This window comes from Lepidochelys kempii, chromosome 1 (assembly GCF_965140265.1).
Source record: "Lepidochelys kempii isolate rLepKem1 chromosome 1, rLepKem1.hap2, whole genome shotgun sequence".
Classification (NCBI taxonomy): Eukaryota; Metazoa; Chordata; order Testudines; family Cheloniidae; genus Lepidochelys; species Lepidochelys kempii.
The window spans coordinates 10882434-10899892 of record NC_133256.1 but is presented as its reverse complement, the minus strand read 5'-3'; the positions used below and the strand labels follow the sequence as shown (position 1 = coordinate 10899892).

The window sequence follows — 17459 nt, the reverse complement described above, 5'->3', positions numbered from 1 at the left end:
TATCCCTATCTTGGCACCAAGGCAGCGAGTACATAAACTGAAAGGGGTACTTTTCAATGGTGCTGCAAGCACTGGTGGATCACAAGGGACGTTTCACCAACATCCACATGGGATGGCTGGGAAAGGTACATGACGCTCGCATCTTCAGGATCTCTGGTCTGTTTCAACAGCTGCAGCAAGGGACTTACTTTCCAGACCAGAAAACAACAGTTGGGGATGTTGAAATGCCTATAGTTATCCTTGGGGACCCAGCCTACCCCTTAATGCCATGGCTCATGAAGCCATACTCAGGCACCCTGGACAGTAGTCAGGAGCTGTTCAACTATAGGCTGAACAAGTGCCGAATGGTGGTAGAATGTTCATTTGGGCGTTTAAAAGCTCGCTGACGCAGTTTACTGACTCAGTTAGACCTCAGCGAAACCAATATTCCCATTGGAACAGCCGTGTTAGTCTGTATTCGCAAAAAGAAAAGGAGTACTTGTGGCACCTTAGAGACTAACCAATTTATTTGAGCATGAGCTTTCGTGAGCTACAGCTCACTTCATGCTCAAATAAATTGGTTAGTCTCTAAGGTGCCACAAGTACTCCTTTTCTTTTTGCGAATATTCCCATTGTTATTACTGCTTGCTGTGCGCTCCACAATATCTGAGAGAGTAAGGGGGAGATGTTTATGGCACAGTGGGAGGTTGAGGCAAATTGCCTGGCCACTGATTATGTGCAGCCAGACACCAGGGCTGTTAGAAGAGTACAGGAAGGCGCGATGCGCATAAGAGAAGCTTTGAAAACCGGTTTCAGGAATGGCCAGGCTACGGTGTGAAAGTTCTGTTTGCTTCTCCTTGATGGAAACCTCCCCACCCCCTGGGTTCGCTCTATTTTCCTGTAAGCTAAGCACCTTCCCCTCCCGGCTTCGATCACCACTTGCAGAGGCAATAAAGTAATTATTGCTTCACATTCATGCATTCTTTATTTACTCATCACACAAAGAGGGGGATAACTGCCCAGGTAGCCCAGGAGGGGTGGTGGAGGAGGGAAAGACAAGGCCACGCAGCACTTTAAAACATACTGAATACCAGCCTTCTGTTGCTTGGGCAATCCTCTGGGGTGGAGTGGCTGGGTGGCCAGAGGAACCCCTACTGTGTTCTTGGGCGTCTGGGTGAGGAGGCCATGGAACTTGGGGAGGAAGGCGGTTGGTTACACAGGGGCTGTAGCGGTGGTCTGTGCTCCTGCTGCCTTTCCTGAAGCTCAACCATATGCTGCAGCATATGAGTTTGATCCTCCAGCAGCCTGAGCATTGACTCCTGCCTTCTTTCAGCAAGCTGACGCCACCTACCATCTTCAGCCTGCCACCCCTCCTCGCGGTCATATTGTGTTTTCCTGCACTCAGATTGTCTGCCTCCACGTATTTTGCTGTGCTCTGTCAGTGTGGGAGGACAGCATGAGGTCAGAGAACATGAACGTTTCATCACGAGTGCGTTTTTTTCGCCTTCTAATCTTCGCTAGCCTCTGGGAAGGAGAAACATATGCAGCTGGTGGAGGAAAAAAAAGGGAGAGTGGTAGTCAAAGACATTTTATAGAACAATGGGTACACTCCTCCACAGTGAACCTTGCTGTTAACATTACATAGCACATGTGCTTTCATTACAAGGTTGCATTTTGCCTCTTATTGAGGGTATGCTGGTTTGGTGAGAGAGATCACACACGCAGGGCTGAGCAGCAGAATTCAGCTTGCAGGAAGCCATGATAAGCCACAGTCTTTTGGGTTCTTTAACCTTCATAACAAGTGGGACTGGTTTCAAACAGCAGCGCCCTCATTTCCCATATGAAGAAGGGTTGGCCATTTAAAAGGAGGGGCTGAGGTTTCCGGGTTCACGTGCAGCACAAATCCAACTAGCCCCTCCCCCCCAAATTCTCTGGGATGATGGCTTCACCCCTTCCCCCACCGCGCGGCTAACAGCAGGGATGATTTCTGTTCAGCCACAGGCAAACAGCCCAGCAGGAACAGGCACCTCTGAATGTCCGCTTACTAAAACCACCCTCTTTCAACCACGTGACCATGAACGATATCACTCTCCTGAGGGTAACACAGAGATAAAGAACGGATGTTGTTTGAATGCCAGCAAACACCAGGACCATACGCTGCAATGCTTTGTTCTGCAATGATTCCCTACTACATGCTACTGGCCTGGCGCGGTAAAAAGTGTTCTACCATTGAGGACGGAATAAGGCTGCCCTCCCCAGAAATCTTTTGCAAAGACTTTGTTAGTACATCCAGGAGAGCTTTATGGAGATGTCCCTGGAGGATTTCCACTCCATCCCCAGACACGTTAACAGACTTTTCCAGTAGCTGTACTGGCTGCGAATGCCATGGCAAATTAATCATTAAACACGCTTGCTTTTAAACCATATATAAAATTTACAAAGGTACACTCACCAGAGGTCCCTTCTCCGCATTCAGTGTCCGGGAGCCCACGTTGGGTGTGTTCAGGGGGTACTGGGGTCCAGGTCCAAGGTGAGAAACAGATCCTGGCTGTTGGGGAAACAGGTTTCTCCGCTTCCTTGCTGTGAGCTATCTACAACCTCCTCCTCATCTTCCTTGCCCCCAGAACCCACTTCCGTTGTCTCCCACTCCTTGGACAGCGTCAAAGCACAGGGTTGGGGTAGTGGTGGCTGCACCCCCTAGAATGGCATGCATAGAAGCGGCATGTCTGGGGCTCTGAACCAGAGCGGCCGTTTGCCTCTCTGGTTTTTTGGTAGGCTTGCCCAAGCTCCTTAATTTTCACGCGGCACTGCTGCAGGTCCTTGTTATAGCCTCTGTCCTTCATGCCATTGGAGATTTTTTCAAATATTTTGGCATTTTGTCTTTTCGAACGGAGTTCTGCCAGCACGGATTCGTCTCCCTGTACAGCGATCAGATCCTGTACCTCCTGTTCGGTCCATGCTGGAGCTCTTTGGCAGTTCTGGGACTGCATGGTCTCCTGTGATGATGAGCTCTGCATGGTGACCTGTGCAGGTGAGCTCGCCATGTTGGCCAAACAGGAAATGAGATTCAAAAATTTGAGGGCCTTTTCCTGTATACCAGACCAGTGCATCTGAGTTGAGAGTGCTGTCCAGAGCGGTCACAACTGAGCACTGTGGGATAGCTCCCGGGAGGCCAATACCGTCGAATTGCGTCCACAGTACCTCAAATTCGACCAGGCAAGGCTGATTTCAGCGCTAATCCCATCGTCGGCGGTGGAGTAAAGAAATTGATTTTAAGAGCCCTTTAAGTTGAAAAAAGGGCTTCGTTGTATGGACGGGTGCAGGGTTAAATCGAGATAATGCTGCTAAATTTGACCTAAACTCGTAGTGTAGACCAGGTGTAAGTTCTTGTCAAGTGCCCATCTGAGTGTACTTGCTTATACTAACTTCACTTATAGCTAGAGCTCACTTAAGCTTTCCTCTGTCCATTTCCACATGAAAATTTGACAGGTGTATGAATTATTAATCTGTATTATGATGGCACCCAATGCCATGCAACAGCCTCCAGTGATTTAAAACCACCCATTGTGATTTGCTGAATACAATACTAAACAAAAACTCCGCTGCATCCCAAAATCTTTAGTTTATTCAATAGTTTAAAGAAACATCCTATTGATGATGAGCCTTTGAATCTTTTTCAGAAAATAAAACAAAAATTGTTAGTTTTACAAATTGTCTAGCAATTAAGAAATTAAAAGCATTTGATTGCACAGAATCTTTGATATGTTTCTTAAAATTCTCTTTCAGGGAAGGGGCTACAACTGGAGAATTAGCCTTTGTGCTGACAATCCCATCAGTAAAGTTCCTGAACAGTACAAAAAGCTAAAGCTTGCCCTCACATAATGCATTAAATGGATCTACCACCACCTTAATGACATACACTGTGGTCACCTCATTAAGTGCATATTTTAGTTGCACCTCGTGTCATTTGTTCATGCGAGATCTATGCCCAGATGAAGCCCAGACACATGCTGTAAAAGACTTATTTATCCAATGGCTTCTCTGAGTTATCATAACTGCACTGAGGACCCAGATGTCCCGCTCCAACACAGTTAGTTAGCTAGCTCTTGGAGACATGTGCTGTCTTCCTAGCCTGGACAGGGAGTCACAGTAACCTTGAGGTGAGTACAAATTGGGTATGTCCAGAGGATCCCCATCCCCCCACCACCACACCACACACAAGAAAAAGTCAGTGGTCACCACCATTCCTCATTAGCAGTGAAACCTGCATCCTCCAATAGGCAGCCCCTTCCTAAATAACCACTTCAGAATATTCAACACTTCCTGTACAATCTCCTTTGAGCCTTTGGTTGGAAGCCAAACTCTGTTTGCTGAATGATGTTTGTTCGACTCCTGCATGGTCACTTATATTCTATTTTACTTAAGTATTTTGTGTTTGACAAGACCACGTGAAACCAGAGATTTGAAATATAGCAGCACAGCTTGATTTCTTACCATGTTTTTAACACTGAAATCATGTAGCAAGCTAACTACCAGTATAAGATTATGTAGTAAGTTACCGTTTGGTGTGCAGGGGGCATTTAGTATTTGACACATTAATTTGGATACACAGTGTATACAAGACTAGAGTATATAATTGTGCAGTAAGTTGCTACAATAGGGTTATACGATTATTAATGTACATTGATTATTCTGCGCTTCATACATTAGCTGCTTTGCAGTTTTATTCCTAGATGTCTCAATAGGAAAGTTCTACATCTTTTAACAACTCACTGCCCTTCACCATGGGACTGTTTGTCAAGTATCTTAGAGGCAATAGGCAATATTAGAGAAATGCCAAGTCAATAAAGCAATTGTGTCACCATACTCCATCTTTGCTCTTGCCTCTGAGTGAACATGAGTGGCTCTAGCCCTTTGTTCACATTCTGCAATTACGCATATTTGCCTACATGGGCAGGAAAAAACAAAAAAGGATGTTATTGCATGTAAACACAAGGTTAGTGCTGTTTATTGCTTAGGCTGATTAGCTATTTGGCAAATGGAAAATTTATCTTCAATAGACCAGGCAGAAAGAACTTCATTTGGCAGTTCAGCATTTAAAAAGGCAGAAACTCATCTTGCAACATAAAACTGAATGCTGCCGCACTGCAGAAAGCTGTTAGATTACCTTTCCCAACTTGAAAGTCTATCACTCCATAGTTGGAGGGGATGAGCTGGAGGTCAGAGAATGATCATTCACACTTATAGTGTCTTCCAAATAACTATCATTGGTGAAGCTTAATTATTCTTCCTGTTTTGCCCATGGTGAAATGTAGTCAGACTGACTTGTCCACGGTCCCAGAGCAAATCAGCGTCAGAGACCCCAGACTTCCCACACTTTCAACCATTCCAGCTAGTCCAATCAGCTTTTGAATACCCAGAGTCCTATGGTTCCAACCCCAGACAAATCATCCACCCTTTCAAAGTGAATAAATGAGGTTTCAAGCATTTTACTATAGGTGGGTCTTTCAAATGACAGCTAAAAATCCCCCAGAAGTGCTGTCTGCGGACTGAAGAGTGGATGTTCCTCTAGAGTCCTTGGCCAATTTGCTTATCTCCACTACCATGGAACATGCTGTACCCTGGTTCATCACAGGATGTAAAAATATTCCAGCAGACTGAGTGCACAGTACACACTGCCCCATGTCACTTACCTGTTTTACATTGTATCCTGCTTTCGCACTAGTTTCAATGAACATTACATTCAGCTCTTTGGCTTTCCTCTCTCCCTCCTCAATGGACACTTGCCTGGGGAAAAGAAAAACATTAGAGCAAAAGATAGGAATATCCTGACAATTAGGGTTTTGCCTCCACCCCAAGAGATGTCTCCCCAGTCCCAGCACACATGTAATTATACCTGCCAGGTACCGTCTCCTGTCACCACCAGAGGAAGGGCACAATATTTCAGAATACAAGCTGGGCTTCTACAGTGCACCTGCCAGCAATGGCCTACGTATACTCAATCCTGCCTCAGCATGTGGCGGATGGACGAGATGACCTCTCAAGATCCCTTCCAGCCCCTACGTTTCTATGATTCTCTGGCTTTTCAGTAATAAAGCCAAGGTGGCCACTGGCCATTTCCTAAATTTCTTGCCAGGAAACAACACTTGTATGGCTTGATAAGAATTAGTGCTCTTACGCTGCACTAACTAGCGATTATTGCCCTGTTTAGCTAAACCTTAATATGGTTATTTAACTTTTTTCAAAATAATTGTATGTAACCTGAAAGTATCAAAAAACTACTTTTAAAATATTTAAGTTAAATCAACTAAAAACTATTTTGTTGAAAGGAGCTAAAGATCTTCCAAACAAATATCCTAAAGTGCTCAACATATACCCAGCTTCTCCCTGAACTCAAGTTTATGATACACCATTTATGACACACAGGAAGCTAATGTCATGAAATTTACACTTTAACCAAGTCTGTTACTAGAATATTGTCATGTTCAGAAGGACATACTGCTATTATGTGTTTATGTTTTAAAAAGACACTCTTTTGTACCACTTTGTATGGAGAGATTAGCATAAATCCACTGTAGCAAGGCAGCAGAATGTCCAAATGCCAGTGCAACTTTGTATCAGTGTGTCTGAAAAAACTTACCCTTAAAAAAATTACAGTAGTTATGACAAGGGGGGCAGGAGAGAGAAAAATCACTCCGTTCAACAGAAGCTGCTCTTTTAAACAAAATTCTAAATATGGTTTTGATTTTAATCTTAACATTAAAAACAAACTAATGTTTAAAGGAATATTCAAGATAATCATTTAAATTAGTCACATACACTAAACCTAGATTATTAAACGTTTTAAATCTAGTTTACTCCTTCACTGATGCTATTGACTCTACATTTCACTCAGCTTGGACACTGACGCTAGATTGGTTAATTTCACTTCCTGGTTCTTGCAGATAATGCTGGTTCTGGTTCTCACACACAATGCTGTCCTGTGGGCTCACACTCAAGCCAGGAAATGTTTAAATAAAGTGTCAACTGATTTTTTTTTTTTTAAATCAAGAAATTTCTAGTCACATCTGGCTTCAGCATAATTTAAACAAACTAGATTTTGGGCCAAAAATAACAGAATCACTTTAAACAGAGCTTTCTCCGCGAAATGAACAGCAAATTGACCATATAATTAAGAAGAATTATTTCTCCGTACCTCTTATCTGCTAGATCTGTTTTATTTCCCACTAGCATAATGATGACATCACTGCCCCTTTCCGTTCTGACATCATCAATCCATTTTGTGGTTTGCTGGAATGAGTTTACATCTAGTAAGGAAGAGTGGACAAAGATGAGTGTCACTGTAAAATGTTCTTCCCAGATCACTGCCAATACAGCCATAAATCTTGACTAAAAGCCTCACATTCTCTGGTAATTGGTACATTAGGGCTATGTAGAATCAATGGATGCAATCCTGACCCCAATGAAGTCAATGGGAGTTTTGTTATTTATTTCAGTGGGTCTTGGATTTTACCCTTTGGCTTTAAATGCACCTGTAATTGAACTTCATCTATCCAATTATAAGTGGACTTTTAGTACCAGGGTGCACATTATGAAGAGTTTTTTATTATTACTTTTAAAGAACTGTTATTATTTTACTTTATTGAACTAAGGGCTTGCCTACACTACAAAACTGAGTCAACGTACAGCCACCGCAGTAATTAAAGTGGAGGTTCACATTCACACCACGCTCCTTCTGTCAGTGGTGCTCATCCCTCACCAGGAGTTTCCACAGACTGAAGTAGGGCATTGTGAGGCACTGACCGCTGGAGCCCCACAGCCCTGGTGCTGACAGCTCAGGTTGTCAATGCTAGGGTGGTGAGGGCTCTGGCTGTTAGCCCCACACGGGGCTGGGAGCCAACAGGTGATGTAAGTAACGCAGTGTCTACACAGACACTGCGTCGCCCTACTACATCAACATAAGTGCTATGGCTCTCACAGAGGTGGAGTTAAGTCAATTTAGTTGGCAACTTACATCAGCGGGGGCTCCACTGTAGTGTAGACACTTACACCAGGCTGTAGTTGAGCCTATTTTATATACGGAATGGGGGCATAACAACTTTGCTATTTAATCTGTACTACTCATGATTTGAAAAATACTGAATATGCGCATTGGTAAGAGGGCCCTACTGTTTCAAGGCTTTTAAAAAGCGTTTAACAGCAATTATACACTGTGTTGCTTACTCATTTTGTGATCACTAGTTTTAGGCTTGTTCTCCTAGGAATATTTGGCTTATATAATTACTAGCCACCCTTGTTGGGTTGATCACTGACCTCAAAAGAAGTTCAGAACTGTTTACATACAAACATACATAAAAGGATCCTTTGGCTCTTTTCTAACTAAAAGCCCCTTCCAGATTCCAGCAGCTTTAGAAGAATAGATAATGAACATCTAAGCTGCAAAACAAGATTCTAGGAAATAGGCATTAACTAATGAATATACAATAACCTTGTTTGCAAAGCTGTGTTCCTAACAATATCAACTGCAGTACCATTCAATTTAACAGTTAACGTACCAAACCTACGATCACCGAGATGCCAAAGTATCTGCCTACACTTAAATAAGGAGATCTCTGTGGTAACTGTTGGCTTTGTAATGGTACAGTGAAATACTGTAAGTCTTCGATGGTTAAGACTTGCCAGCAACTTAATGGCATAAAGCTTTGCTTTAGTACTTAGCAATAATCACGAGGTCAGAAGAGAAGTCCAAAATTCACAACTATCGTGCAATTTTAGCTCAATTTAAAATGTTTATAACAATTAAATAAGTTTACAAGGGAAGCCCTTATTCTTGCTATAATCTACTAGAGTATTTATGAATAAAAGGAGAAGCCCTGTTTGGATTTGGGTAGAATCAGACTATTTAATCCAGTCACTACTGATTTAAAATGGAAAAAATCTTCTGAAGGTTTAATTCTCCTTTAACAAAATTATTGCTCTTTAAAAATTAAAAGCCAATAAATGAGGGTTGTTCTGGCCTTTTAAACCAGTCTTCAGGGTGGAGGTGAAAAAGCACTAACATTTTAGTCCTCAAAAGTGTATATACCTTATTATGAAATGAAAGACTACATTATTAAAAGGCTAAATCCTTAGTCATGGAGCTTTAAATACCAGAAAATGAAAGTGACCGATTAAGGTAAAAAGGTGGCATGTCCTTCCCCAGCCCACACCCAGATTTTGGGGACAATGGAATGAAGCAAGCTGCAGTTCTCAAACGGCCTCAATGGGAAAGCTCTAATTTGGAAATTCAAAGATATGCAAGCAAGTGATTCAGGTGTTTGAGACCAAGTCAAAGATGGAGATGGTACCCAAAAGAAGAGCAGATGAGATTAGGCCAGCCAGTGCTCAGGGCTTTGGGACAAACCATGTGATAGGAAAGGGTCATAAATGTATTCTTTCAGCAAGGGAGATTCATAAGTCCATTTATACATTACTACAAACAGCTGTGATCAGAAGTGTCTGGTTTCAAAAACTTGACGACAGTAAAAGGAAACACTGTTCATGCCAGTATGAAGAACAACCACATGAGTGTGATAGGACATGCAGAGCTAGGCTAGAGAACGACAGAGCAGAGTATCAGAAATGCAGAATTCCCCCCACTCACTTGTGATATCATAAACAACAACTGCAACAGTGGAGTCACGAATGTAGCTAGGAATCAAGCTCCTGAACCGCTCTTGACCTGCTGTGTCCCATAATTGCAACCGTACCTAACAAAATCAGTCAAACAAGCAAGAAAAATAAGAAAAGGTCAAACCCAGTGCAATATACCTACTTGTGATATCGTAAACTACTACAGCAGCAGCAGAGTCACGGATGTAACTGGGAATGAGGCTACGGAAACGTTCCTGACCCGCAGTATCCCACAGCTGCAACCTGATCTGTGGGATGGGAGAAAATTAAAAAAAAAAAAAAAAAAAAGCCAAACTGCCACTAAAAATAAAGAGTAAATTTTATTTTATTGGCTTTTTAAAAAGCTAAATAAAAATATAACTCATGCAGGAGATTGTTTGGGACTGGGAGCAGTAGCGAACTGCCTCTCCTTGTGGCAACCTCCCACCCCCAGTGGTATCTAAGGCCATCTCTACACTTACAGCTCTGCAGCGGCACAGCTGCGCCTTTGCAGTGTGTGTGGTGAAGATGCTCTATGCCAACGGGAGAGAACTCTCCCATCAGCATAAAAATACCACCCCCATGATCGGCATAAGCTATATCGGCGGGAAAAGCTCTTCTGCTGACACAGCGCTGTGCACACTAGTGCTTGTGTCGGTGTAATTTATGTTGCTCCGGGGTAGAATATTCACTCCCGAGCAACATAAATTTTGCCGACATAGGCGGTAGCGTACACATAGCCTAAAGGTAGTGTATTCTTTACCTAAACTGATCTAGAAAGGAGTCCAGAGGAATCTATATTTCACACTCACTTCCCACCTCTTCGTATTTCAAAAGCCCCTTCCCACTTCTAGAGGGCGGGCAATAGGATGGCTGAGTTTTCCAGCCAGAGAGGGCAAGCAGGAAACCTGAGGCAAGTGCCAATCTGCACATCCACCCACAGAAGGCATTCATGCTCTGCTGTCATTCTTCCTGGGGCCCAAATGCGTCACTACCACAGAGACCTGTATGATAAGGGGGTTGGAAGAATCACATTTAAGACCACTTCTAAATGCAAGTCTTCCAGCTGCTGCCAAGCCACTGGAGTGGCTAACATCATGCTTTTTCAAAGAGGATGAATGCTAGTCATTCAGCTGCATGTAAGGTTTAGCCATAATGCAAAGTAACTGAGATAAACACTGATGACAAGGATGAAATTCTCTTACCACTTCAATTCTGAAAGAAAATACAAGATGCTCTATAAACCAGCATACATCTATATAAAAACATCTAAGGGCCTGAACTGCTTTAGAAAAAGCATGCTAATTTGTCAGATCACTTAAAATGCAATCACATCTATTGTGCGTTTATTCAATACCATCAGCTTGTGCAGAGTTATGCAATTTATGTTCTACAAATATATACCCCATTTATTAAGGATGTGAGCTAATTTTGGACCATGGCGTTCATTTCTGTGGAACACTGGCTTAATTTCAGAGACAGTACTGTTCTGAACAGAGTAAACATGCATATATTTATGAGTTATACATATTCTATTTAAAATGACATGTTAAACCCTGCTGAGTTACAGGCTGGCAGTTCTAGTCATGATCCAATTTATATTCAGCCCCCAGCCACATATTAAGATCAGCCCCCAGCCACATATTAAGAACTTTTGGGGGTGCCCCTTTTCCAAAACCCCATCTAACAGCAGACTCTTTAAAACCTTCCCCCAGCCATGCACTTTTCCTCCTTTACTCCCCACATTCTGCATCACATTGACCATTCAAATCAAGAATGACTGAACATGGCCTCTTTCAAAACTTGTGAAAACCTCAAGAGGCAAACACTCATTTCCCTACATTGCCTCCACAGCACAGCCTAGAATCAAGGGACCAAGCCTGAGTCAAACACTGATCTTCTGCCTGGTAGCAGGATGGTTTACTTCTAGACCTGCAGGCCACTTCAGAACTCTGAAGCATGCTCACATTATGACAGATTACAAAAATAATAATACCAAGAATAGCAGATTCTTTCCAAGCGACTACAGAAAATCATGCAAAATCTTACTCACTGTTCGATCCTCCAGGTACATGGTTTTCGATAAAAAGTCAATGCCAATTGTTGCCTGTAAAAAAATGTCAGATTTCAATTAAAAAAAGAAACAGGTGTTATCTGTTTCTCTCAAGGGTATTCAATAATTGTCATGCCAGACTAGAACTGGTACAAGCTGATCGGAGGGCCATACTTATGGGATAGCGCTTTCCTTCAGTGGGATTTGAAAGCAAGATACAGGTTAGGCTTTTTCCACTTTAAGCCTCAAGACTCTTAAGTACATACCTAAATAAGGTGAAAGATATTGGCAAAATTAGTGCCTATTAGTAGCATAAGATTACAGCATAAAAAGGGCACGTTTTTAATTAAGTTAACCAGTTTGTACACAACTTTGGTCATTTATTCCACAGACACGTATACGGCAGCAGGGTTTTCTTTGTGCCTTTAGACATTACTGGAGCATAGCAACAGAAATCCTGACACCATCTTAACCAAAATGTGGGGGAAAGGGAGGAACAGTGTTAAAAACAGCCCTTGTAGCACTGATCCCAAGTCTTATTCTCTTGGTGATGCTGTATTGAATATTTACTGCAGAATTGGGAAACTCAGTACTGCAGCTTTGTGTATTGCAGGTGTATGACTGACCTGGGACTGGGGCTACTAACACTACCATGGCTTTAACAGAGTGACCCTTGATATTGCAGTGCCATTAAATGGTATCAATGAAGCCAGGAAGACAAGCTGAGTCCCAGCAACCTGGTATCAACTGAAACAAAACCATTAAGGGTCTAGTCTTCCTCAAGTTACGGTAAGAATGTTTGATCCTAAAAGTCAAGGGAACCCTTATCCCAAAAATGCTTCTGCACCACAAGATCCTTTTTATTGTAGGCATTCTACCATCTCTTTGCCATGCTTCCCAATAGGTTGGGGGACAATCTAGTGGGTGGTATTCATGCAACCAGCCAGCTGCAAAAGGAAACTGACTAGCATTGCATGATCCAACTCAGTTTCCCTCTGCTGCTAGCTGCAGTGTTTGATTCACAAGACTTTTCCTGACTAGAGAAAGCCAGTGTCTTGGGAGGAAGCCAGAGGAAGGTATATGAAAGTGACTAGGTTGATTTCCCAAATGCTGATGACCCAAAAGCATTTCCATCATCAAGAACTGGGAAGGATCCCAAAGTTTAGAGGTGAACAGATGAAATATACCAGCGGTTCTCAAACTGTGGGTTGGGACCCCAAAGTGGATCATGACGCCATTTTAATGGGGTTGCCAGGGTTGGTGTTAGACCGCCTGGGGCCCAGGGCCAAAGCCCGAGCCCCACCGCCTGGGGCCCAGATTTCAGCTGTAGCCAGGGGCAGTGGGGCTCAGGTTACAGGCCCCACGCCCAAGGATGAAACCCTTGGGCTTCAGCTTTGGCCCTGCAGTCCGGGGTGGTGGGGCTTGGGTGGGCTCATGCTTCAGTCCCCTCTCCTGGGGGTCATGTGTTATTTTTGTTGTCAGAAGAGGGTCGCAGTGCAATGAAGTTTGAGAATCCCTGACATATACATATTGGGGGACTCAGTCGACTGGTACATTGAAACATTTCCCTTCCACTGCTAAACAAGCTACAAGGTTTTGATAAAGCTACATTAAAGTTTGCCTCAAGAAAGTTTCCATTCTCCCTGATATCTTATGGATTTCCTTGTTCAATTAAACAATATTTAATAGATAAAAGCCTTAAGATCTTGCACCACACACAACCCTGGGTCACACCAAAAATTCCAACTGTCCAGTTGGAACCACAGTAAAGACACCATCCTGGTGACTAGCAGAGTTTTTACAACGGGTTTAGTAAAAAGGAGGCTGAGCTCAAACAGAAGACTGTCCCAGCTGCTTTGTGCAAGAGCTTCCTGTACAACAGCAGCTCAAGTGAGTCTGATTTGCAATTACGCATGATAGTTTCCATCTTCATTAAAGCAGGTCAGAAGCAACACAACTCTCTCTGCATCCCAGATTGAGTGATCTCCCATTAGCCTGGCACTGTATCTGCAGTATCTCCTACTCAACGGATAAGAAATAACATTACGCTGTGTAGATCTTCATAAGTATGAAAATTTGATATTGACACACTGAGCAGAGTCAGAGGAGCCAAATTTGGACAGCCGCACAGTTCTAGCCATATTATAATAATAATAATAAAAAAAATAAGTGAAGTGAGAGCAGAGGGCAAGGCAAGAAAACAGGCAGTCTAGGGATAGGTCTACATTTGTGGCAGCGTGTAGCATACCGACACCCAGCTAGCATGGGTATAAACAGCAGGGGAGATGGTGAGGCACTGCATAGGTGAGTAAAGACACGCCTGAACCCTGCGGGTACGTACCCTATCTGCCAAAACAGTGCCTCCCACGTCTACACTGCTGTTTTTAGCAGTGTAGTATTCCGCTTCCTCCTCTGCCCATCGCAGGGAAAGATTCTGGCAGCAGGGAAAGGGTCTGGCGGGGCAGCTGCCGGAGCCTTTTCCTTCTGCCTCCCCTTGACAGAGTTTTTCACTGCCATGGGTAGCTACATGCGAGTAGCCACAGCGAGTCTGGATGCAATCTGTCTTTCTCTGTGGCATGTAGTTACATGTACCCTACTCGCCGCCGCAAGTGCAGACAAGGCCTAGGAGTCTAAACTTTTAAATACAATAAAACTTAAATCAAAGAAAGGACACAGGAGCTGGGCATCTGTTCAAGTTCCTGACAGGAGGAAGACAGGAATTGCAAGCTGGCTCTGGTTCTGTCCCCAGCTGCACAGAGATGGGAAAACCTGAAGTGCGGATTAGCGGACTTGAAGTAAGAAGGATGCTATAAGCCTATTAAAGTTTACTGTCAGATACAAGAATAAGTGGGCATGAAATTAAGCTAAAGTAGAGTAAGAATTAGGGAAGTTTGGGTACCATTTCTTCACACATACAGTTGTTAATATGTGGAACCAACAGAAGCAAGTAGTTACAGGTTCTGTAGGCAAGAGATACATTGTGAGGCACAAATGCAAATTTAAAGGAGGCAGGTGGACCTAAATGGAACAAAGTGCTCCATCCACTGCAAGTATCTGTCTAGATCTTTATATGGCCCCCTCACCATAGTATCCAAGTATTTATCCTCAACACCCCTGTGAGATGGGGATAACAACATTGCCCTATTGTATAGATTGGGAATGGACAGAAGACAAGTGACTTGCCCAAGGTAAGAGAGGGAGTTTGTGGCAGAGCAGGAATTGAGCCTGGATCTCCTGAGTCCCAAGCAAGTACCTTTACCACAAGACCATCCTCCCTCCATTTTTACAGCTTACAGAATCATAGATTTTAAAGCCAGAAGGGGTCATTACAATCCTCTAGTCTGCTCTCTTGCATAACGGAGACAAGGGGGTGAACTAATGTCTTTTATTAGGCCAACTTCTACTAGTGAGAGAGACAAGCTTTCAAGCTACACAGAGGACTTCTTCATGTCTGGGAAATGTATTCAGAGTGTCACAGCTAAATACAAATTGGTACAGATTACTTAGCGAAAGTAGTTAACACACTCTAAGAGACCATTCGAAGTACAGTAGCCCGTTAACACCTCTACAGTCATAGGATAAAAAAGGGGGGTTAGTGGGTTATAGATTGTTGTAATCAGCCATAAATCCAGTGTCTTTATTGAGACCATGATTTTTAGTGACTAGCAAATTTCTGAATTTAAACTCCCAGCTTGTCCTTTGGAGATGTTGTGCAGGTTTCCTTTGAGGATGAGGACTGAGAAGTCAGCTATGGAGTGATCATTTTGTGACAAGTGTTGCCCATGGGGGTATGGCATGTTTGCCTTTTATCATTTTTCTGTATGAGCTTGTGCATAATAGTCAGAGAACTTTCACTCAGTAATTGTTGTATCAAGCCCATATCTTGTGGTTGAGCTACCGCATGTGTTTTTAGAAAGGCCATATACAGAGAGAGCATGAAAACAGAAGAGCAAGTGGTCAGTAAGTTGCTACTCAGCTGTTTAAAAGTGTGGCAGGTAATTTGGGGCCTCTGTCCTTGCTGGCCTTTCCTTGCTCTCCAGCACTGCATAATATCTACAATGCAGCCTCTCCCAACCCCACCTGCAGGCAAAGGGTTCCATTCCTGTTATGAACATACTTTGCCAAACGTCACATTTTATTTCTCATGTGTCCTACACCCCCGCCCCCCAAAACACACAGCAGGGAACCCTCTGCTGATTTGTATGTCTGCACAACTGCTGCTTTCCTGAAAGCAGCTTATTAATAACCGATGAGCAACAGCAGCCCGCCTCTTACTTGGCAACTTGGGAATAAAAAACCCACACAAAGCAAGGAATATTTTATCAAACACAAGCTTCCTATTTATAACTGAACCCGACAAATATGGCTCTAGTGATTGGTTGTGGAAGCTTTCAGAAATAAAGAGTACACCCAAATTTGTCAAAAGGCACCAGAAGATAAGATCATCTGTCAACCTACCTATAGCTAAAATTAGCCAAACACAGTTCAAGGTACGGTACTGGACTTTTGACAGGGCTCAGCTATTCAGAACTTGGTACTGGGCTGCAGGGAATCTGGGTTCTGGCTCTGCCATTGACTTGCTGTGCGATCCTGGTCAAGTCACTTAACCTGGTGGAACTTTATCCCCCCTTCCTGTTATGTAAACTCTGGAATAATATTTCCCAGCCTCTGAGACATGATCATGTTTGTAAAACTAAACATCCTCAGGTGAATGGTGCCATACAAGTACAAAGCTAGGCACACATCAGTGACAGGTAAATTGAAGCTGATTATTTGATAAGCCCCCAAGATTTCTCTAACTAAGTCCCACTCATTCATTTTGCAATCAGTTTATTACATCAGACATCTTCCCATGGAGACAGCTGCATTAACATAAAGTTTGAGGGTCAAAGCTCTCCAAGTAAAACTAGGACACAGAGTCCACAGAGAAAAAAATAGAACTGAAAGAAAAAAGTACTGTTGGAAAGAGAGATGATTAAATAAAAGCACTGCTTTAACATGTCCATGTAATTACTGTGGGCAGAATCTGCAAGGATGTTTACTCCCAGGAGAGGCTAATGTGTACTGTAGTCACCCTAGACCACAGCAGCTTTGCTAACACTGCTGATTTAATGGGAACTTGCATTTAGTTCTGTCCGACTTGCCTAGCAGCAGTGATGGGGAACTATGGAGAGACAGGAAAGAAACCATTAATAAGGAGGAAAGGGTATGACAGAATCTCCCAAAAATGCTTTTACAAGTTTAAGTGCTGTACTGGGTTTTTAAAAAATATAAATATAGAGGACTGGTCTTCAGGACAGGGACTGTCTGTTTGGAAAGTGCTTAGCATGTGATGGGTGAGATGGGACTGTAAATAAGTAACATAATGCAGATTTGTTTCAAGAAGGGGCTCTGTAACAGTGGCATTTGGTTTCATGATTGATGGCTGCCAGAGCAAACATGCTCCACTTATGAAAAAAACAACGGTTTTTGTAGCTGCCTTGCAAGATCAAGCTAGAATGTGAGAACTGGGTTCTTCCTGGCTCATGAGTCAACCAGAACATGGTTTGCTTATGTAGTCAGAATAGAATCCAGCTAACACACAGCTGTGTTGGCTCTACAGAGCTGAACAGAGTAAATAGCAGCAACCACTATTACAGCCTCCTGTTGCCAGCAGTCAGAAACCATGCTGCCAGTTCAAACCCGAGGTGGGACATGAGAGAACTATGCCTGGACCTGCCCTTAATAGTTTTATACAGTGGTGCAGTAGCCATGTTGGTCCCAGAATATTAGAGAC

The 17459-nt window shown here is 43.1% G+C and overlaps 1 protein-coding gene across 3 annotated transcripts in view; it reads right to left on the bottom strand.

The window, feature by feature from the left end:
* Positions 1-17459, bottom strand: part of RAB6A (RAB6A, member RAS oncogene family) — a 99340-nt gene that overhangs the window by 22816 nt on the left and 59065 nt on the right. Inside the window, exons 3-8 of one of the 3 annotated variants that reach the window (XR_012157631.1) lie at positions 11684-11737; positions 9623-9728; positions 7175-7286; positions 5673-5766; positions 2432-4924; positions 626-1526 (exon numbers count right to left, since the gene is read on the bottom strand). Coding sequence is in view for 2 of the 3 variants with exons in the window: in XM_073334607.1 (XP_073190708.1) it covers positions 5673-5766; positions 7175-7286; positions 9794-9899; positions 11684-11737 (366 nt within the window). In the remaining variant the exon portion in view is untranslated. Of the gene's footprint in view, positions 1-625; positions 1527-2431; positions 4925-5672; positions 5767-7174; positions 7287-9622; positions 9729-9793; positions 9900-11683; positions 11738-17459 lie in introns of those variants that run through there. The other 2 variants (XM_073334607.1, XM_073334597.1) reach the window with 2 other exon arrangements.